This window comes from Psammomys obesus, unplaced genomic scaffold, assembly GCF_907164565.1.
Source record: "Psammomys obesus unplaced genomic scaffold, mPsaObe1.curated_primary_1811, whole genome shotgun sequence".
NCBI classification, from domain to species: Eukaryota; Metazoa; Chordata; class Mammalia; order Rodentia; family Muridae; genus Psammomys; species Psammomys obesus.
The window spans coordinates 4709134-4729968 of record NW_026585626.1 but is presented as its reverse complement, the minus strand read 5'-3'; the positions used below and the strand labels follow the sequence as shown (position 1 = coordinate 4729968).

The following is a 20835-nucleotide window of genomic DNA, read 5'->3' as shown; positions in this document are numbered from 1 at the left end:
GACTCACCTGTTTTTTGCTAGATATCCACACAACAGCAGGCTACAGAGGTAGGGATAAGAGGGAGCGGTGGAAGAAGGTGGGTAGAGTGACTGGGAACCAAATCAAAGCAAGCAAGAAAGAGATTCACTGCCTGTAGACCAACATTCTGGCCTCTCTCTGTGTCTCCTTTTAGTCTTTAATCTTTTCTTCCTCTAGGGTCTTTGATTCTGATGGGGAGAGTTAATGGCCGATGATAAGTGACCATATTCCCACAGGTTTGAAGTTTGCAGAACATGTCATGGATACTGTATTAGTCAGGGTTTTCTGGAGGAACAGAACCGAAGAGATGAATATATCAAATTAAATCAGTTAGGGTCTGGATGAATTGAATTAAATCAGTTAGGGCCTGGATGGCTGGCCAATCCAGCAAAAGTCAAGTCATCTGCTTTCTGTCACTCTACCATGGTAGCTCTTCCGGCATCAATTAAGGCAATTAGGACAGTTCTGCAGGAGAGGCTCCCTACTTAGGTAATTTTTAAGTTGTGACAAGTTGACATTAAAACCAACCATAATAGCTACTATCTCCACTGAATCCAGCCTTGAAATACAGCTGTTTTCAGAACAATAATGAAATTCTTAAGACCAAAACATACCCTGAGGCAGAGGCAGGCAGATCTCTGTGAGTTTGAGGCCAGCTTGGTCCCAGGACAGCCAGGGCTACACAGAGAAAACCTGTATCAAACAAATACAAAACGACAAACAAAAAAGTCAGGCCATACACCCAACCAGATATAGTTGGGAACAAATACATATGTACATACATATGTATTTATGTATATATATGTATTTTATGTATATATATATGTACGTATGTATGTATATTTAGTCTATAGTAGAAAAGTGACTAGAGAAGGTCTTGAACTTCATGTCCCTTCTTCTGTCCTTGACTGGACATGTTACCCAGCTGTATGTCACTGTGCTCAGTCATGACAGAAACTGTACCTCCCATTCTCTTCCTCTAAAAGGGCCCAGCAGAGACTGAGGCCCTGGCTGGCGTGACCCCTGGAGTAGCATCGGTAGGGGGCCTAAGAAGCACCTCAGTCGTTTTACCTCCTCTGAGGTATCCCACGCATCCCACCCTGTTCTATCACTCCTCCAGTTCTTCCTCCACTCCCGGAGGTAACGCATGAGGTGACTGGAGCCTTAGAAAGGGCCTCACACTTCAGGTCACACCACTAGAAAGAACAGTCCAGCTCTGAGGTCTGTCTCCCAAGGGGACTTCCTGCACCACGTGTTCCTCTTAAGACTGGAAGAGGGAGCAGCTGGGCTCAAAACACCAGGTGCCAGGACACAGCTGTTCCCTCCCTGTATCCCTCCACACCCAAGCAAGCTGAGCTGGGTGGACGCTGAGGGGGGTGGGGCCGCCTTGCGCTCTCCAGGGATGCTCTACCCTCCCGCAGGCAAATGCGTCGGGAAATCGATTCTGAGCAGCAGTTCTGACTGATGAGAGCTGTCACTGACCGGTTAGAGGTGGTGAGTGGGAAAGCATGGTGTGCAGGCATGGGGTCAGAGTATGCAGAGGGAGGGAGAACTGGAGACAGTAGCAGCGCCCATGGAGGCCAGAACAGGCAAGCTGTAGCACCTAGCCCCAGTCCCACCCCCCCAGCCCCCCAACCCCGGGCTCCGTTCCCATTTGTGCTAACACTGAGCGAACCCCTGGGTCTTTCCAGGAGAACAGGCTGCCCCAAAGTAAAACTATTCCACCGAGTTGAAGGCTGGGGAAGCGCAGAGGTCTAAGCTGAGGAGGAGACTTCCTTTAGTGGGCTTTGCCAGGTGAGACGGGAGGTACAGTCTAGAACGTGGACTCCCTTTGCAGGTCCAGGTCCTGCCATGCCGGTGCCACTGCTCCCATTGCTGCTTCGATCGCTGCTGTCCCGCCTGCTGCTGCCTGTTGCCCGCCTGGCCCGCCAGCACCTCCTGCCCTTGCTGCGCCGTCTGGCCCGTCGACTGAGCTCCCAAGACATGCGTGAGGCTCTGCTGGGCTGTCTGTTGTTTGTCCTCAGCCAGCAACAGCCACCGGATGCTGCAGAGGCCTCCAAAGTGGACCACTCTCAGAGGAAGGAGAGATTGGGCCACCGGAAGTGAGGCCGTGGGTCCTGGAAGCAGCAATGGTCATCAAAGTACTTTTGGAGTGGGTCAATCCAGGCATCCGCACTTGACTGCTGGACGCCCAGTCGGGGAAGACAGAGTAGGGGCTAAGTACAAGAGGGTTCTGACCTGAACAGCTCCCACTCCCCTAGGACCTATCTGACCAAGGTTGTGTTGTTCGCCCCGCCCTGCCCCACTGCAGCTCCCTCTGCCTCACCTCTGGCCTCCAGGTTGGACCTGCAAATGGAGGTATCAAGGTCAGTTAAGAAAGGATGTTTAACCTAGACTCAAGACAATCCAACTAAGAGTTGATATTTAAATTCAAACTGGCCGGTCTACCTTAAAATAATAGGACCTTGGTTCCCTTTTGAGACATGAGATAGACATCCTCTCAAGGATTGGTCTGCAGCATGTAGTCAATAAACAACGGTGTGTTATTATTATTATTGTTTGTTTGTTTGTTTGTTTGTTTGTTTTTGAGACCTCGGACTCCTGAGGATGATCTTGAGCTGACTTCAAGAGTGGCAGCATTACAGGCATACACCACATCCAAGGCCAGTTCGTGTGGAACTGGGGCATTGAACCCAGGGCTTTATGAATGCTAGGAGAGCACTCCACCAGTCGAGATAATTTTGGGCCCCGTGTTGGGTGGCTGGGGTGTTTCGGAAAGTCTCACGGCCCCCACGCTTGCACTGTTTTTCTTCGGGGAGCTGAAGAAAGGGTGGGCGGGTTGGCGACACTTCCTTGGGATAACTTGTTCCATCTGTCCCTCTCAGACTTCACAACATACAAGTTGTTTGTAGTTGAGTAACTTCATTCAGAATGTCCCACTGTGGCCCAGCGATGGCTTAGATCTGTGTTGCAGGAAGGCTAGCTGGCTGACAGGAAGGAAATTGATCCCTGGTGAGTTTTGGAGACATCTCAGATAGAGGTGGTGGGGGAAAAAAAAACATCGGTCGGCAGGGCGGTGGGCTGGGAAGTAGGGATAAGGATGCCTTTGAGGGACATCATACTATCCTTGAAGAAATAAGATATCACCTAATTATCTCACTTCTTGGGGCTGGAGAGATGACTCAGCAGTTAAGAGCACTGGCTGCTTTTCCTGAGGACCTGAGTTCAATTTCCAGTGCCCCGGGGGCAGCTCAACAGCTCTCTATAGATAGCCCCAGTTCCACACTCTCCTCTGCCCTCCAAGGGCACCAGACACAGGCCTGTATAGATGCATACTCAGGCAAAACACCTGTACACAAAAAATAAAATACTAATTTTTTAAAAACTTACTTTATTTCTCACTCCTCAGTAGAGGCCTTGGGCGCTTTTGTGCACGCACGCATGCGTGGGTGGGCATAATTTTTCTGGGTCATTTAATTATGATTCCCACACAATAATCCTTCCAGGATTATTATATACCCTTAGCTATAGTGAGAAATACAGGCCCCTGTCCGGTCAGGATCCCCAGTCAAGTTGGGGATCCCCCATACAGGTTCCTACAGAAACTTGAGGCTGGGAAAGCAGTAATCTGAGCTGAGCTGTACCTCCCCCCCCCCCCCCCGACCCAGCGGCTTCCTACAGAGTCCTCAGAAACTAGAGCACGTGCGACCTGTGGGGACAGGTGGATTAAAGGCAGTCCCACCTTGCCTAAGAGGTCCTTCTCAGCCCCACGGCCCCTCCCACTTGGCCTCCGTGTCCCTGATCGCCACTCGTCCAGCGGGGCGGGGCAGGCAAAGGCTGCCCAGTGTGAGGCTGGCTCACTATCGTCGGTGGCGACTCCTCTCTTGCACCGTGCCTGAGACCGGCCAGTTCCGGTCTTGGCAGCGGGCCCCCTCCCCGAGGTGAGGAGGTCGGGAGGGGGTTGGGGTCCCCACCGCTTGGGAATTTTCCTTCTTTGTCCAGCGTCTCCCTCGACAGGCCCGAATGCTCTAGTTTCAGCAGGTGCGTAGGGGCCAGGCACCCGAGGAAGGGAGCAAACAGGTGGTTATAGTGGTGTCCCATCCAGCAGGCCCTTTGAAAAGGAGGCTGTGGCCCAGCGGAGTACAAATCTGAGGAAGGATTTTTTTTTTTTTTCTTTTCTGGGAGTTTGTAAGCCCACAATTGGATTATTAAACGCTTAAATGCTCCGGACCACTTAAAATGTCCCCTGAGTCAGAGACCTACCTGCCAACCAGAGGGTAAGGAGACACAGCCCAGAAATTTGGCTAGAAGCCCATGCTCAGACGGAATGAGCAAGGTCAGTTCTTCTTGAACCCTGACCTGGTATCCACCCTTTGTACACCTCTGCCCTTATTTGAAATTTTGATGTTGGGTGCAGGGAAGACTTGCTCAGTTGGCTCAATCCTCTCAGAGGCTAAGTTTGAAAAAATATATAAGTTTAAAAAGTTTCAAAGCTGTGATGCCATTTATAATCCATCACTGGGGAGGCAAAGGAAAGAACAAATGGCTAGAAATCCTATGTTAAAAAAACAAGGTGCTCCAGGTTAGTGGCACAGCCCTTTGATTTCAGCACTCCTGAATCAGAGGCAGACAGATCTCTGTGAGTTCCAGTCTGGTCTGCCCAGAGAATTCCAGGCCAGCCCAAGCTACATAGTGAAATCCTGTCTCAAAAATAAAGACTGCAAGGTGGCTGAGAATTGGCTCAGAGGTTAAGAGTGGTTATTGTTCTTGTATAGGCCCTAGGTTTGGCTCCCAGTACCCACATCAGGTAGCTCACAGCTGCCTACCACACCAGTTCCAAGGGATCAAAGCCCCCAGGCCTCCATGTGCCCTGCACCCACATGATATACACACATAAATACATAATCTTGAAAAAAACAAACCAGTGTGGATTGGCCCTGAGGAACTGCAGCCAAAGGTAGTTCTCTGGCCTCTGCACACACAGAGTTTGAGCTTGTATTCTTTATGGAGTCTTCCTATTAATTTATTAATTAGTTAATCATTTAACATTTGTTTGTTTGTTTGTTTGTTTAGAGACAGGGTATCCCTGTGTAACAGCCCTGGCTGTCCTAGAACTCATTTTGTAGAGCAGGCTGGCCTAGAACTATCAAGAGAGTTGCCTGTGTGTGTCTCCCAAGTGCTGGGATTGAAGGCCTGCACCACCAAGCAGGGCTGGGATTTTGTTTTAAACAATGACATTAGGACTGAGGAGCGTGCTCAGTGGCTGAGTATGTCACTAGCATGTTCCAGGCCCCAAACTTGACCAACCAAGTATCACGAAACAAACAAGAGCAAAACAAAGAAACAACACATATTGCCTTAAAATTCCTCTTTGTTGTTGAATCTTTTCGGTGTCTCCTTAAGTTTGGCCTGTTAGGCAAGTGTTTCCCTGGGCTTTTCCTGGTTCCTTTTCGACGACAAGGCCACAGAGATTTGATCACAAACAACAGAGAACTTGAGACAGAGCTTGTGACAACCTCCCAGGCCGGAACAAACACTGTTGCAGCAAACACAGATGGCTCTTGCTAACAGCTGAGAGAAACAGAAGTGGGGAGAGATAGGGCTGTGAGCGTGGTATAAAGCAAGCCTACCTTCTAAAGGGGGGAGGACGGGGAAGAAGTGATAGAGCAAGCCAGTCCCAGCTAGGGTGGAGAAAGGCACACAAAAGTGAGCATTGGCTCAGGTAGACCAGCCCTTCTAACTCAACATTAGAGACAGGGAGGAGGGAACTCTGAAATGAGGAGGAAGGTGAAAAAGGCCTGGTGGACCTGCCTAAGAATCTTTCCAGGCCCAGGCCTGTGTGAGCTGGTTCTCAGGGCTGTCCAGCAGAGGGCCTGGGCCAGGGCACTGGCAACTGGCTGAGGCTGCCTGGGGTGTGGGTGCTGGCTGGAGCCCAGGCCAGGAGCTTGCCAAATGGGCTATTTTCCAATAATAACAGGCCTGGCTGTGGCCATCTGCATAGCCGGCCAGGCCCCAGTGGGCGTGAGGAAAGGCACCAGCCTTTCTCCTGTCTGATGGGGACCCTCACCACTTCCCTCCTTTCCTCCTACTTCCAGCCCCCTTTGCACACAAGGACTGGGCACCGATCCCCATCCTGGCCATGCCTAGTGGATCTCTCCGATAGTTGTGCCAGCTACTGCTCTAGGGCCAGAGCTGGGAAAGGAAAGTGGGAGTGAGGCAGGGGGCCAGCGGAAGAAGGGAGGCAAAGGCAGGGGAGAGACAAACAGAGGACCAGGGATCTGGTGTTGTGGCCGGACATGAGGCCATTCTTAAGACATGGGATAGCGCCCAGAAAAATACCACCCAGGCCCCACTTCCTGCCCTCTGTTTGCATGGTGCTGGTGGGGAGATGTGTCATCGCAGTGGGAGCAGGAAGGCTGTCTCCCCACAGTAGCTTGGGAGAACCCACTGCCCTATGTAGAGTCAGGCACCTCCTAAGGGCCCCAACTTTCTCTGGGGACAATGATTGCACCTTTCCCCCCTATGATGTTAATACTGATAATTGTTAATTAGTTTAGATGACTTCTCTGGGGACAGGCTCCTTAGGGAGGTAGGGTGAGGCAGCCAAGCCTGGAAAGGATGATCTCTCCTCCCCAGTTTCTGGGTCACCCTACAGTAGGGAGTGCTACTGGAGGACAAGCAAGCGAGCGAATAGGAATAGGTCCTTCCCCCTTTATGGCAAAAAAAAAAAAAAAAAAAAAGAATCCTTGCCCTCCCCTAGAGGCACATGATGGCCTCCCTCCCTCCACTAGCCATCCCAGAATGTGGACGTTAACTTCTAGCCTAAAGGGTTATCTTCTCGGGTTGGGACAGTGAAATGCCGGCTAGGACAAAGGGATGATCTGGACGTGACGATTTTCTTCCTGGCTCCTTCTCCAGTCTCCAGCTGTGTTTCAATTTTCCTAGTGGCCTCAGGGTTGTCCCCTATGCAAACAGCCTTCAAGGCCAAGTTGTTGGGGGAGGGCGAGGAGGGTTAGGACGAGGGAGTTTTTGTTGTGGAGAGTGTGCCTGTCTGCGAGGGTTGGAGAGAAAACAAAACACAACCCTGCCTACGTCCGGGTTCCAGAACGATTAAGTCTGAGGTATCCCACCGGGGTAAGGGGGCGGAAAGTCTTCTTGAAGGGAAAAGGAGGAGTGGAAAGGAAGAAGGGTGTATTTGAGGGGGTGCTCAAAGTAAAACGGTGGAGTTTGAGTGACGGCGTGGGCGGGGTTCGGTGAGGGATAACGGAACACCTGAGGTGGAGTGCGGCTGTGGGGGCGTGGGGGCCTGTGTGAGCAGAGGACCTGTCTGAGCAACAGTCCCGCCGTGGAATGTGTGGGAGTTAGCGCAGGCTCAGCGCCGAAATTAGGGGTACCCAGTGGGGGACCGTGCCCCCTCCCAGGCTCGCGTGTTCTAGGGACGGTCGGGAAGGGGCCAGAGATGCTCCGGCCGCCGCAGCGGGCGGCCCTGGCAGGGTTTCAGGGGGTCGATCAACTGTTGAGGGGGGGCGGCGAGGAGCCCGGGGGCGGGGCCAGGGCGGCGGCTGTCGCCGGGGGAGGTGGCTCGCAGGGAGGGCGGGCCCTGCAGAGGGCGGGTTTGAAAGCGCTCGGGCGGGCGCGGGAAGCTCCGGCTGGTCGAGCGCGCAGATTTCCTCTCGGGCGGTGACCTTCTCCAGCAGGTGCTCGTAGGGCCCGGGTGGGACGTGCTGGGCACTCCGGGGCAGAGAGTGGTGTGTCCGGCCTGCCACGAGGGCAAGGGAGGCCCGGCCTGCCAGCTTTCGCCACCGCGACAGGGACTCGGGGTGCGGCCCCCACGCGGCGCGTGCTGTGCAGCGCAGCACGTGGCGCGCATGGGCCTGGCTCTGGGTAGGGGGTGGTCCTTTTGTGGGGACCCGGGTCTAGTGGGGCACAGGACAGACTGGCTTCTGGGCCTGAAAGCGACTGTCGCTATAGTGACCTCCGCAGGGGGTCGGCGAGTGAGCGGTCCGATGCTACCGCTCCCGTAGGAACTGGAGAGAGGGGTTGCTTTGCCTTCTGCCCCGAGGCCGGAGGATGGGGATACCTCAATACAAATGGAAGTTGGGGGGTGACCCTTTACCGACTAAACTCCTGTCCGTGGCCTCCCTTTTTTGGGCGCGTCCTCATTTACTACACACAGAGTGAATGAGTGACAAGATCAGGAAGGACTGCAAACTGGGGGTCCGGGTGGATGAAGGCTTGTTCCAACCCTGTGCTGCTGGCTGGTCAGCCCCCTCTTCTTGATTGACCTTCCCCTTTCAGTTAGTCTTGTCCTTCCTGTGTGAGCTTTGCCTGCAGTAATGTATTTGTGATGGAATGGCTGTAAGGTGCCGTGAACCTGAAATAATGTTACGTGGGGCTGAGAAGGACCTGAATCTCCCAACTTGTTTTAACCCCTTCAACAAGAGCAGAATTCCCCTCCTGGAAGTCTACAGGGCTAGCTGGTTAGCCGCATTAATTTCACCTTTCCCACCCCAGAAGGAATCTAGAATAATCTGTACATTGAGTATTTATTGATGCTGGTTCCCGCACTCACTAGCTCTGCAGGTTTTGTCAAGTGATGCAACCTCTTTGAACCTCAGTTGGCCCCATCTGTTTAGTAGAAACTGTACAGTGCTAGCTTCTGGGCAGCTGGAAGAGGGGCCGTCTGCATATTGCAACTAAGGACTCTGATGTAGCAAAAGCTATGTTGAGAAACTGACATATGAGAAGTGTTGGGACCCTAGGACATGGAAGGGCTCAGGTTGGGCCTGGTTTTCAGGGCTTACCATCTCTGCAGGTCAAGGCATGGCTGAAATGATGCCAAAGGCCCTCAGCTGCTATCAGATCCCTGGACAGACAAAAACAAAGCACCTAGGCAGGAAATGGAATGTTAGGATGTGGGCAGGACCCAAGAGCTGCCCATGGCTTTAGCTGGAGCCCAAGAGAGGAGCGGGGATTGCTGCAAGTAGGGGAGTGTGTGGGTGCGTGCGTGTGTGTGTGTGTGTGTGTGTGTGTGTGTTTGTGTACCGAAATAAGTACTTGGACAAGCCTACTCCAGTTTTCTGAAGGAAGACTGTTAGCTCTCTTCTCTCTGGCTTGAGGATACATTCACTTTTGCTGGTGTTTGGGAAAGATGGAGTGCTGTGCTGAGGATCATCTGTGTGTGGTGGGGGTCCCTTCCCTACTATCTAATAGAAACCTGAGTCCTCAGGCTCTCCCCAGATCCAGCAGAGCCCTCTTGTCCTAGGAGCCTTCTGACTCCATCTGGAGGTGGGTGGCTTTGCTGCCTAGGACTGAGGGGAAGGAAGACCTTTGGACAATCTGGGGTTCGCCTATAGAAGGGTAGAAGAGCCATTGGGTTGGGTCAGGGTGAACAGCTGTTTGGGTGGGTGCAGCTGTTTGCCGCACCTGAGGCAGACCTGACTGCCACAGGCTTAGCTCCCCTGCTGAGTCTTGGGGTGTCTTATCTTCCAGCTACAGGGTGGCCCTTTATCTGTCGCAGCTTCTCTGGTGCTTCCAGCTTCTGCAGCTTCTGGGCTTGTGAGACTCTGCTGAATTGGGGCCCCTTGAGGCCTGAGGGATTCTCTCCTGATAAGCCTTTGCCACCTTTTTCACTCTGGACCCTCACCCAGGACCCAGCCTTCTTCCTGAGTCTGAGCTAGGACCCCCTGCTGGGGACCACCCAGGTTCCTTTGACTCTAACCTTCACACCACCATAGACTCTACGAATTTGGTGAGTGATGAGACAGGGAGCAAGAGCAGCCTGCCCCAGGCAAAGAAATAGCAGTCTGAGCTGGGTCCCTGTCAGGGTGTGCCTTGTATATTCTGGTCCTGCTTCCCTACAGCAGGAAAACTATTTAGTCCACTGGTGATAGGGTGTCTCCCCTATGTGAGTGGGGCACAGAGAGGGATGCTGAGGAGTTGGCTAGGAGCTTTGGGAACACGATGTTAGGGCCTGTGTACCACTTTTCCAGTTTTCCTTCAAGGTCACTGTCAGAAAGGGGAAGAAGACAATGGCTAGGGACTGACAAAGGAACTGGCAGGCTGGGGTGGGGGTGGGGGGGTTGTAGGTAGATAGAAAAGAACTTTCTGGGACTTGGGGTCAAAGAAAGGAACTTGTCTGGCTATAGAGGGGCCACATCCACTCCCACCATTATGAAATGTATTGTTGGAAAACTGGTTGAGAACTCAGGAAGCCCCGGGGCAGTGGTTGGAAAGAAAGGCTTCGAGACTGCCAGCAGAGCTCAGAGTCCCTGTTACTCCAGGAATTGGTCTGGGAAGGTGCCCCCCGCTACTGCTTTGATTGAGTACTGTGGGGGGGGGCACCCTGGAAAGTGAGAGCACAGACTTACAGCAGGCCCCACAACCTGCATTTCTGCATATCTGTTTGCTGCCTCGCCCTTTCTCTTCTTTCTTTTTCCCTATGCTGTCTCCTCCCCCTTGCCTCTGTCCTCCCTCTCTCTTGGTCCACTGTTATCACTGTCCACCCCTTCCCCTCCTCCCCCGGCCCCTTTCATCTCTCTTCTGTCTTCCCCTGCTTCTCAGTCATGCGTCCTCCTCCTCTCCTGCTCACCACCCTTCAGTTTCCAAGCTTATAAACTGCTTCTGCTGCTGGATAAAAATAGCGGTGGCAGCGGCCAGGCTGGCAGCCAGGTGCAGCCCAATCAGGCAGAGATGACAGGACCGGCTTGCTGGGGCCAAAGGCCAGATGGGGTCTGAGTTGAGTGGTCCTGAGCCTACAGGACCTTTCCTTGCCTGTTCTGTGAGCCCAGCCTTACCTCCGAGAGTCTGAGAGGGGCCCAGGACAGTGTGGAAACAGAACCAGACAGTGCCTCAATATTCCTTTATCCCCAGCAAGAGCCAAAGGGAGGGAGCTTCCAGCCAGACACAGCCGAGAACACTGGAACCATGACAACCAGCCACCAGCCTCAGGACAGGTACTGGGCGGCCAGGAGCAGGGTTGTGGGGGTTGCAGGGAGGGGAGCTGGTGTGGGAATCTTGGGAGTGGGTCTCTGGGGCTGGGGGGGCGTAGATGCAGTATTTGGGACTTGAGGTTACCTCTCTCCTAACTATGCTCCCGGCCCTGGTGGTTCTTTGTCCAGTCTACATGGGGTGGGGAGCATGCATACCATACCTTGGCTGGGTGCTGGTTAGTGTACCTGCAGGGCTAGGTGAGCAGCAGTCCCCTGCTGGACTGTGTCACTGTTTCTACTGTGGCTCTGCAGCTAGACATCAGCTTCCGGTTCCTCCCACCATCACTGTGGGGAGATACTTGGCTGCCTCCCTCATTCCAGAACACATCTGGAAGGCCTGCCCTGTCCCTGGGGGTTGCCCCGGGGCCACTGCCTTGTGTGACCTCGGCCCACCCCGCTCTCTGGCCTGACCCTTCTAGCCTCCTGCCTCTGCAGCCTGTGCACTTCCTCAAGCTAGTTAAGGTCGGGAATGTGTGTTATGATGGGAGAGCCTCCTGAGTCAAGTTCTCCAGAGGGGCTGAGGCTTGTGGGAGTTCACAAAGCCAATGCTACCACTCCTTCCTCTTTGTGCTTTCAGTCTCAGAACCCCTCGCAGCTCCCCTACTCACTATTTCTCTCTCATGCCAAAGGCTATGTAACTAGGCCCATTCTGACTGGAGAGTTAGCTTCATTTTTCTGGGACTGTTTCTCCACCTGTAAAATCTGGTGAGAATACCAGTCTTCTGTGAGTGTTTTTTGTTGTTGTTGTTGTTTTCTTTTTGGTTTTTCGAAACAGGGTTTCTCCATGTAGCCTCGGCTGTCCTGAACTCACTTTGTAGACCAGGCTGGCCTCAAGCTCACAGCAACCCACCAGCCTCTGCCCTCCTGAGTGCTGGGATTAAAGGTGTGCACCACCATGCCAGGCTTTCTGAGTGTTTTCTGAGGGGAGGGATTGTAATTGTAGGCCCCAGCGACCTGCCTCCTTTCCTTCCCAGGCTGCCTGGTGCCCTGGCCCAGCCCATCAGCATTCTATCCACTTTATTGCCCTGCTGCCTGGATCCCTAGTCCCTTCTCTGTCCTCCTGTCCTATATGACCTTCCCTTTGAATTTTGCCTTCCATCTGAGCCATCGAAACAAGTTTTGAGCATCTTGACCTCAAGGGGAAGGGATGAGGGCTTTGAGGGCCTCAGACTGGCCGACTTGGGTTACTCGCTCTGGCTAAGCTCCAGTTCCCTGGCTAGATTTGTTCCACTGTATTGGGCCTCCCCTCTACCATCTCTGCGAAGCCTGTGGATGCTGGCTAAGGGGAGGGTATTTTGCCAGGTATAGGCAACTATAATGGGAGAGACGAGGGCTGCTAAGCTTACAGGCAAGGACTGTCCAAAGTCCTTGGCCTGGTGCCCTCATGCTCAGAACCAGATGGCATCTATAAGCCGTAGTCTATCTGCCCTGCCCTAGGTAATTTGGCCTACAAAACTGGTTCTATCTAGTTAGAAAAAAAAAAAAGAAAGAAAGTAAACTAAACTAAAGCTCCCCACTTCCCAGCCCCCTCAGGCACCCAGTCCAGCTAGCCCATTGAGTGTTTCTTGACCTCAGTTCTTCAGGGAAGTCCACGGTACCCGCTTACACAGCCTAATTATTTCCAGCTTTTGAGGTTTTGAGGTAGGGATGGGAGAGGCTCGTGTTCGCCCTCTTTTATCTACCCACCCATCTTTAGCAGACATTCCAAAGCCATCTCTGGATGTGTGGGTCACACTGCTTCCCAGACCTAGGGGTCCTCTAAGTCTTCTCCCCTAAGACTTGAGAACAAGGGTTCTGTCACCCATGTCATTCAGAACTGTGCCACTGGCCCTTTTCCCTTGACCCATCTCACATCCTGCTCTGTACCCTAGGACCCACACGTCACCTCACACCTCTATAGAAGACACATGTACATGGACACACACAGTGAGGACAGCTAGGAAGATGGGGAGGGAGTGGGCTGGTAGATCACACTGCCTTTTTCTTATGCAGGTATAAGGCAGTATGGCTTATCTTCTTCGTGCTGGGCCTGGGGACATTGCTCCCCTGGAATTTTTTTATCACAGCAACTGAGGTGAGGCTGGAGGGGTGTGGGGTTCACTAGGTACCAGAAGACATGTCCCCTAGGCTTTTCCAGGCCTGGTTCTGTGCCTCCAGGCACAGAGAGGGACAGAGGTTCCAACACTCACCCTCTGCAAAACCTCACAGTATTTCAAAAACCGCCTGGACCTGTCCCAGAATATGTCCTCGGTCACTGACAGAACAAGCAAGGACACCGAGGCCTTGGCTGACCCCACAGTGTCCTTGCCAGAGGGACGCCACTCTCTCAGTGCCATCTTCAACAATGTCATGACCCTGTGCGCCATGTTGCCCCTGCTGCTCTTCACCTGCCTCAACTCTTTTCTGCATCAGAGGTGAGCATCTCCAGCCCGATGCCCATCCAGCTCCCCTTTCCTCAGCCCCAGGCCACTGTCCTGCGCCCAGGCCCTCCCTGACCCCCACCCCACCACTGCCTCTCCTACAGGATCTCTCAGTCTGTTCGGATCTTGGGCGGCCTGGTGGCTATCCTGCTACTGTTCCTCATCACTGCCGTCCTGGTGAAGGTGGAGATGGAGGCTCTGTCCTTCTTCATCATCACCATGATCAAGATCATGCTCATTAATTGTAATCGAGGGACAGTGTGGGCAGCTCTGGGCCTGGCTTGAGAGTTGGGGCAGAGATAAGGGTGGTTGGGGTTCAGGCTCCCTGGGAACCCAACTGCCAGCCCCTCATCCTTGCTGACATGCTGTCCGCACTGTTCCCCAGCATTTGGTGCTGTTTTGCAAGCCAGCCTTTTTGGTCTGGCTGGTGTCCTGCCGGCCAACTACACAGCCCCCATCATGAGTGGCCAAGGCCTGGCTGGCTTCTTCAGCTCTGTGGCGATGATCTGTGCCATTGCCAGTGAGTCATGCTTCCCGCTCGACGGTTGTGGGGAGGCAGGGCAGGATGGTTTGGATCGATGCAGTATAACTTATCTTGTCCACTATCTGCCCTAGGTGGTTCCAAGCTGTCAGAAAGTGCCTTTGGCTATTTCATCACAGCCTGTGCAGTTATTGTTTTAGCTATATTGTGTTACCTGGCTCTGCCTCGGATGGTGAGCAGATAGAGGAAGCTGGGCTTTGGGGAGTGGGGGGAGGGGAGGGCAGGATTTCTGTCAAAGCAAGGGTGTCCTGAAACTGAAACGCTACACGTTGGGATTTGGGGGATGTCCCTGACTCTACTTTCTTCACATCCCTTGCCGAACAGGAATTCTATCGCTATTACGTGCAGCTCAACCTGGAGGGGCCTTCAGAGCAGGAGACAAAGTTGGATCTCATCAGTAAAGGTCTTAATTGCTAAAGGAAGTCCTGTGGGGTAGCACGAGGGAAGGGGGTGGTCGTGGTATGTTGTGTTGCAGCTGTGAGCCAAAGAAGGGCAGAGCGTCCATGAGTAAGGTGTAAAGTAGGTGTGAGAGCTGGGAAAGATGACACAGAGACCGTGGGGGGACTTGAAGTGTCCTCAGTTGGTAGAGTGTTTGCTCAAAGTCCTGAGTCTGAGTTATGTCCTGGGCAAGGTGGTGTACATGTAATCCTAGCATTGGGAAATAGAGACTGGAGGATCAGAAGTTTAAGGTCATCCTGATTCAAGGCCAGTCTAAGCTCCATAAAATCTTGTCTCGATGAGGAAAGTAGGCGAACTTGGATTTCCCTAAATGTCTCAGGCATTCGTACTGGGGTATCAGTTTCAGAGGGAGCACAGACAAACAGGAGTCTCCTGGGGAAGCGTTAGCCCCCAGGGGCTTGAGTCAAGGGCATTTAGGTCTGTGGGGTGTTGGGAGTATAACTGGACCAGCCAGTTAAGGGTCTGTCCTCCCCAAAACTTCAAGATCCTTTTACAACCTCTCACCCAACAGGAGAGGATCCAAGAGGAGGAAGAGAGGACTCTGGGGTGCCGGCCCCCAGCTCTCCACCCACCAGCAGAAATCACTCTATCAAAGCCATACTTAAGAGTGTACGTGGGGCTGGGGTGTCCTGCCTACTCTTCCTCGCCCCTTTCTCTCTTGCTATGTCTACCCTTACACCACCTCCATTTCTGATGTAAGACTGGGCTTTCTCCTGTCTTCCTGTGAATGCGCTCTGTGTGTGTTCTTTAGTTTTGTTTGAGACAGGGTTTTGATGCAGCCCTGGTTGTCCAGGAACTCACTCTCTATTAGACCAGGCTGGCTTTGGACTCAGAGATCAGTCTGTCTCTGCCTCCCGGGTGCTGGCATTAATTGCACACAAACTGGAAACCTAGATGAATCTCTTCTCCTCCTCCAGATCTCCGTCCTGGCTCTGTCTGTCTGCTTCATCTTTACAGTCACCATTGGGTTGTTCCCTGCTGTGACTGCTGAGATCAAATCCAGCATTGCAGGCACAAGTGCCTGGGGTAAGGGCCCCTGCTCCCTGGGATGGATTCAGCCAGAGTACAGAGCAGGGCCAAGGGTGGAGTGTGGGCCACCTGGGGACCTTTCTGCCCAGCTGGATCTTCATGGGCCTAGTCACCTGCTATTGGCTGGAAACATCTTGTTTGATGGACAGTGAGGAGGCTGAGGCCCAGAGAGGGCCAGGTGCTAAGTCCAAGTCTCTCTTCTAGAAAGCTATTTCATACCCGTGGCTTGTTTCTTGAATTTCAATGTCTTTGACTGGCTAGGCCGGAGCCTCACTGCTGTTTGCATGTGGGTAAGTAGAATATGGGCTATGGGACCTGTGAGATCAAAGTGTCCAACTGAGGCCAAGAGGGCCCCCCTCAAGAAAGTGTCATGGTGGGGTTAGGGGTGTGGCTCTGTGGTAGAGGGCTTGCCTAGCATGCATGACCCCTGGGTTCCACTGCCAGAAGGGGGGGGGGCGGTGGGAAGAGAACTATCCTTTTCAAATCTACATGTAACTTACGTGTAACTTAATGTGTATAATTCCTTTTATTTTTTGGGGTGGGGCATGGTTTCTCTGTGTAGATCTGGCCATCCTGGAACTCACTCTGTATAGACCAGGCTGGCCTCAACCTCACAGAGATCTACCTGGCCCTGCCTCCCAAGTGCTGGGATGAAAGACATACACCACCACTTTTTTTTTTTTTTTTTTTTAATTTTTGAATTATTATGGTTTTTGTTTTTGTGAGACAGAGTCTTACCATGTAGCTCTGGTTGTCCTGGAACTTGCCATGTAGATGGCTGGCCTCAGAGATCCATCTGCCTCTGCTTCCCAAGTGCATGTGCCACCATGATCCAGCTAAGACTTCTAAATTATGTGTATGTGGGGATGTATGCATGTGAGTGCAGTGCCCACAGAGGCCAGAAGAGGGCATCAGATCCCCTGGAGCTGGAGTTACAGGAGATGGTGAGCTGCTCTGTGTGGGTTCTGGGAACTAAACCTGGGTCTTCTGAAAGAGGACTCACTCTTAGCTACTGAGCCATCTCTCCAGCCCATGTGTACAGTTCTTAGTTCTTAGGTATGTAACATGGCACATGTGTGCACAGGTGTGTATCTACCCAGATCAGAAGATACATTTTAGTATTTGGAACCCAGAGCACGTCATAAGTCAAGTATGGTAGTGAACACCTGAAATCCCAGCTAGAAATAGGAGGATCAGAAGTTCAAGGTCATTCTTGGCTATATAGTGAGTGAGCTTGAGGCCAGCCTGGGATACATGAAGACTTGTCTCAAAAAGAAAAAAAGAAACCTTTGGTATTCCACGGGCACCACTGTACCCCTGGCAATCAGTACCCCCCAAAAGTAACCTGGCCTAGTAGTTTTATCAAAGTCCCTAGGGGCCCCGAGTAGACAGTGAGGGCTGGCATGGGCTGAAGCATTGCCTGTTCCTTGCAGCCTGGAAAGGATAGCTTCTGGTTGCCGGTTTTGGTGATCGCCAGGATCGTGTTTATCCCCCTGCTGATGCTATGCAATGTGAACGTGAAACAGCGCTACTACCTGCCTTCCATCTTTAAGCATGACGCCTGGTTCATCGTCTTCATGGCCGCCTTTGCCTTCTCCAATGGCTACCTTGCCAGCCTCTGCATGTGCTTCGGGCCCAAGTGAGTGGGGCCATGAGGGACTTGGGTGACATCAGGCAGGATGAGAGTCCCAGGGGTGTCCCTCAGTAGAGGGAAATGGCAGTAGAAGAATCTTTCATGTCAAAGCTGTGAGGAGCTTGTGGTGGCGGAAGGTCCAGCTTGGGGGTCGGGAAGGGCTGTGGAGGTAAGGGCTTCCAAGTGTGCTCATGCTGGCTTGTGGGGGGAGTGAGGCAGGGCGGAAGATATTTCCAAGACACATTCCCCCAAGAAGTAGGCTGGGATTGGAAATTTAGGAAGGGATGTGGGGGCAGGGCAGGGCTTGGCTCTCCTAAGATTTCCCTGCCTTCCTTCTTTTAGGAAAGTCAAACCAGCCGAGGCAGAGACAGCAGGAAACATCATGTCCTTCTTTCTGTGTCTGGGCCTGGCTCTGGGCGCTGTATTATCTTTCTTGTTAAGGGCACTGGTGTGACCACATGGGCACAGAAGGACTGCACTGCCTGCCTGCTTCCTGCTCATTTCCTTCCCTGCCCGGGATGAGCAGGGGTCCAGAGGTTTGCTCTTCTAGCCGACCTCTACTTTCTTCTGGCCTGTGCTTGGCCCCGATGGACTTGGGATTGAGGGGTCAGAATGGCAAGGGGCACGGTCTCTGACTGACATCTCTGACTGGTTCCTGCTTGAGCGAAGCACAAGAGACTCCCAGGCAGAGTGAGATCCGTCCTCTGACAAGGATGGGGTGGAGGTGGATGGCTGACTGCCGTATCATGTGATCTTATGTTCCCTCTCCCTCCTTTTTTTCTGTGCCTGTTCTCCATGTCCCTGCTCCTTGTCATTTTACTGCCTTTTTTTATACTGACAGAAACCAGGTGCGTTCAGAGGCTCTCTGATTAAATAAACTTTTTTTTTTTTTCCTCCGCAGCTCCCTGTGTGTCCTCCCAAGGTTTAACTCCTTGGAGAGGAGAGGAGGCTGGCAGCCTGAGTCTAGGGGTTGAGCATGACCCAAGGTTGGGCCTGGGTATAGGGAGGATAGAGCCTTTTAGTCTCAGAGGGACTGCAGTGCCCCCTACTGGGGCCACAGAGAATAAACAGGCCTGGAGCCAAGAAACTCCAGACTGTGGCCCAGATCTTGAAAGACAAGTTTTCTCTTCTGCTCACTCTCTCCCCCCCCCCCCCCCCGCCACCCCAAGTCCAGGTGTAGTTCAAGTTGTCATCACATTCCATATGTACCTGAGGATGACCTTGTACTGTTCCTCCTGCCTTCACCTCTCCAGTGCTGGTGCCGCAGACATGTACTACCATGTCCTGGATCTAGGGATCAAAGCCAGGGTATTTGTGCATGCTAGGCTGGGAGGTGGCTCGGGCTCTTCCCAGCTGAGCTGCGCCCTAGCCCCTCTTTCTTATTTCAGAGGACTGGACATGGAGGCAGCTTTGGTTGTTTTCTTTGTCTTAACTGTTACCTTCCCCTCCCCCCACAAATGCTGTCCTCAGCCCCTGGAACGAACTCTGCCAAACTGGCCAGCACCACCCCCAGCCGCTGGCCATACTCCCACATCCCTGGGCAGGAAAAGGCAGAGGCCTGGGTTCTCTCCCTTACCTTGGCTCCAGGCCCTGACACCAAAGCCCAGGGCTGCCAGACTTCCTGGAGAACAACGGACCTATGTGTCCTCATGTTGGAGTTGGACCTTCCCATTCTCCAACCACACTGTGGTCTGAGGAAGGGTGGGTTGGGATGGGATGGGAGACTGTCTCAGTGGAGGGGGCACTAGTCCTGGTGCCCCACTGGAGGAGAGAGGAACACCGACCCTAAGCACCCCCCAGTCCCAGCCCTGGGAGGTGGCTCAGGCTTTTCCCAAAGAGCCAGCAACTTTTGCTCTCCTCCCCCACTCCCACCCCCACCCCCCAGGCCCCAGGGCTGTTTGCTCTTTGGTTCTTGACCAGCTGATGGCTACAGAGTTGGCCCAACTCTTGGGACTTCCTTTTTTACAGAAATTTCATTTAAAACAGTGGTTCTCAGCCTTCCTAATGCTGCAACCCCATAATAATATAGTTCCTCTTGTGGTGAGCCCTAGCCATAAAATTATTTTTGTTGCTACTTCATAACTGCAGTTTTGCTGCTGCTATGAATGTAAATTTGTTTTGTGATGGTCTTAGACCCCTCCACACACACACACCAAAGGTCACAACCCACAGGTTAAGAACCGCTGATTTAAACAAAGGTTTCAGACCTTTATGGGTAATAGTGGTTTTTTGTTTTGTTTCCTGAAACAGGGTTTCCCTATGTAGCCCTGGTTGTCCTGGAACTCTAGACCAGGCTGGTCTCGAACTCTGAGATCTGCCTGCCTCTGCCTCCAGAGTGCTAGGATTAAAGGTGTTTACCATCACTGCCTGGCTTGTTTTCAATTCTTTTTATTTTTTAAATCCTGTGCATTGGTGTTTTGCCTGCATGTATGTCTGTGTGAGGGTGTTGATCCCTTGGAACTAGAGTTACAGACAGTTGTAACTGCCATGTTGGTACTGGGAACTGAACCCGGGTCCTCTGTAAGAGCAGTCAGTGCTTTTAACCACTGAACCCTCTGTTTTCAATCTTAATAAGGGCAAGCTTGATGGTGGGTTGGAGGTTAAATGCATCATTGTACCAGGCACTGGAGTCCATCCATGACTAGTTTGTCAAAACCACAAACATGCCTGGGCAGTGGTGGCTTACACCTTTAATCCCAGAGGCAGAACAAGGCAGATCTCTGTGAGTTCGAGGCTATCATGGTCTACAAATTAAGTTCTAGGACAGCTAGGGCTACACAAGGAAACTCTCAAAAACCAAACCAACCAACAACAAACCCAGTGTGAGCTGTTAGAAATGGCCTTCCCATGCTGTCTAGTTCACACAGCCTGTGCCCTGGCCATAAGACAAGCTGAAAATGCAAGCTGAAGTCTCTTCTGCCTGCCCTTAGCTCCACTCACTGGCTTCCTCTTTGCACTGAAACTGGGAGAGGCCTTTCAGCATTCTTCAGCACTGGCAGGCCCCAGGGAACCCGAGTTATTTCCAAACCCTTTCACCTCTTACCCGCAGGTTAGCTCCTGGGTTCCTCCAATCCATACCACGTATGGCCACAAGAAATTAGTGTCATTTTTGTTTTATTTTTGAGACCATTTCTCTGGATGTCCTGGTACTCAATCTCAGAACCTCAGAGATCCTCCTGCCTCTGCCTCCCAAGTGCTGGGAATTACGGTCTGTGCCACCACTGCCCAGACCGTTATTTTTTTCACTAGAGGTCTCAGCATTTTGGAAGAGTGTTCAAGAGCCACCAAGAAGGTTGTTGCTGTGCATTCCCAGCTGGTCTGGCACTGTGTTTCCTGCTGAGGGCTGGGATGATGATGGGGTTGGCAGCACCACAGGGAGATGGGCAGTGGGCACAGTGGGGTCCTCTTCTCTGGGATAGGCACCTACTGCCCCAAAGCTTTCTGACGTCTGGCTGGCTGCCATGAGCTTGTGCAGTTTTCTTTCCCTTCTGCACCCTAGGACGTTTGTAATGTGACATAGCTCCTGTCATTCTCCTCCCCCGTTTTGTTTGTTGAGACAGGGTTTCTCTGTGTAGCCTTGGCTGTCCTTAACTCACTTTGTAGATCAGGCTGGCCTCGAGCTCACAGAGATCTGCTTGCCCCTGCCTCTCCAGTGCTGGGATCACAGGTGCGTGCCACCATGCCAGGCTTCCTGTCACACTCCTACCAGCCATGGGGCTGTTAGGGTTTTGGATGCTGTGCCT

The 20835-nt window shown here is 52.6% G+C and overlaps 2 protein-coding genes across 4 annotated transcripts; both read left to right on the top strand.

Annotated features, from left to right (window-relative positions):
* The first annotated feature begins 1695 nt into the window (after nt 1-1695).
* Nucleotides 1696-2125, top strand: Mymx (myomixer, myoblast fusion factor). The gene has a single exon (XM_055615367.1). The coding sequence runs from the start codon at nt 1871-1873 to the stop codon at nt 2123-2125; it is 255 nt and encodes an 84-aa protein (XP_055471342.1). The 5' UTR covers nt 1696-1870.
* A 1741-nt stretch (nt 2126-3866) lies between these two features.
* Slc29a1 (solute carrier family 29 member 1 (Augustine blood group)) lies at nt 3867-19455 on the top strand. Of its 3 annotated transcripts, XM_055612635.1 has the most exons (14): nt 7631-7716; nt 9512-9770; nt 10892-10974; nt 13003-13084; nt 13219-13424; nt 13535-13674; nt 13816-13950; nt 14046-14143; nt 14296-14374; nt 14942-15039; nt 15348-15456; nt 15664-15749; nt 16893-17098; nt 17435-19455. In XM_055612635.1, exons 3-14 carry the CDS (start codon nt 10946-10948, stop codon nt 17544-17546), a joined length of 1380 nt encoding a protein of 459 aa, XP_055468610.1. In that variant the 5' UTR covers nt 7631-7716; nt 9512-9770; nt 10892-10945; the 3' UTR covers nt 17547-19455. The 3 variants fall into 3 exon arrangements, with proteins under 3 accessions (XP_055468618.1, XP_055468610.1, XP_055468600.1); XM_055612643.1 differs by lacking the exons at nt 7631-7716; nt 9512-9770 and adding an exon at nt 3867-3960; XM_055612625.1 differs by lacking the exon at nt 9512-9770.
* The last annotated feature ends 1380 nt before the right edge of the window (nt 19456-20835 follow it).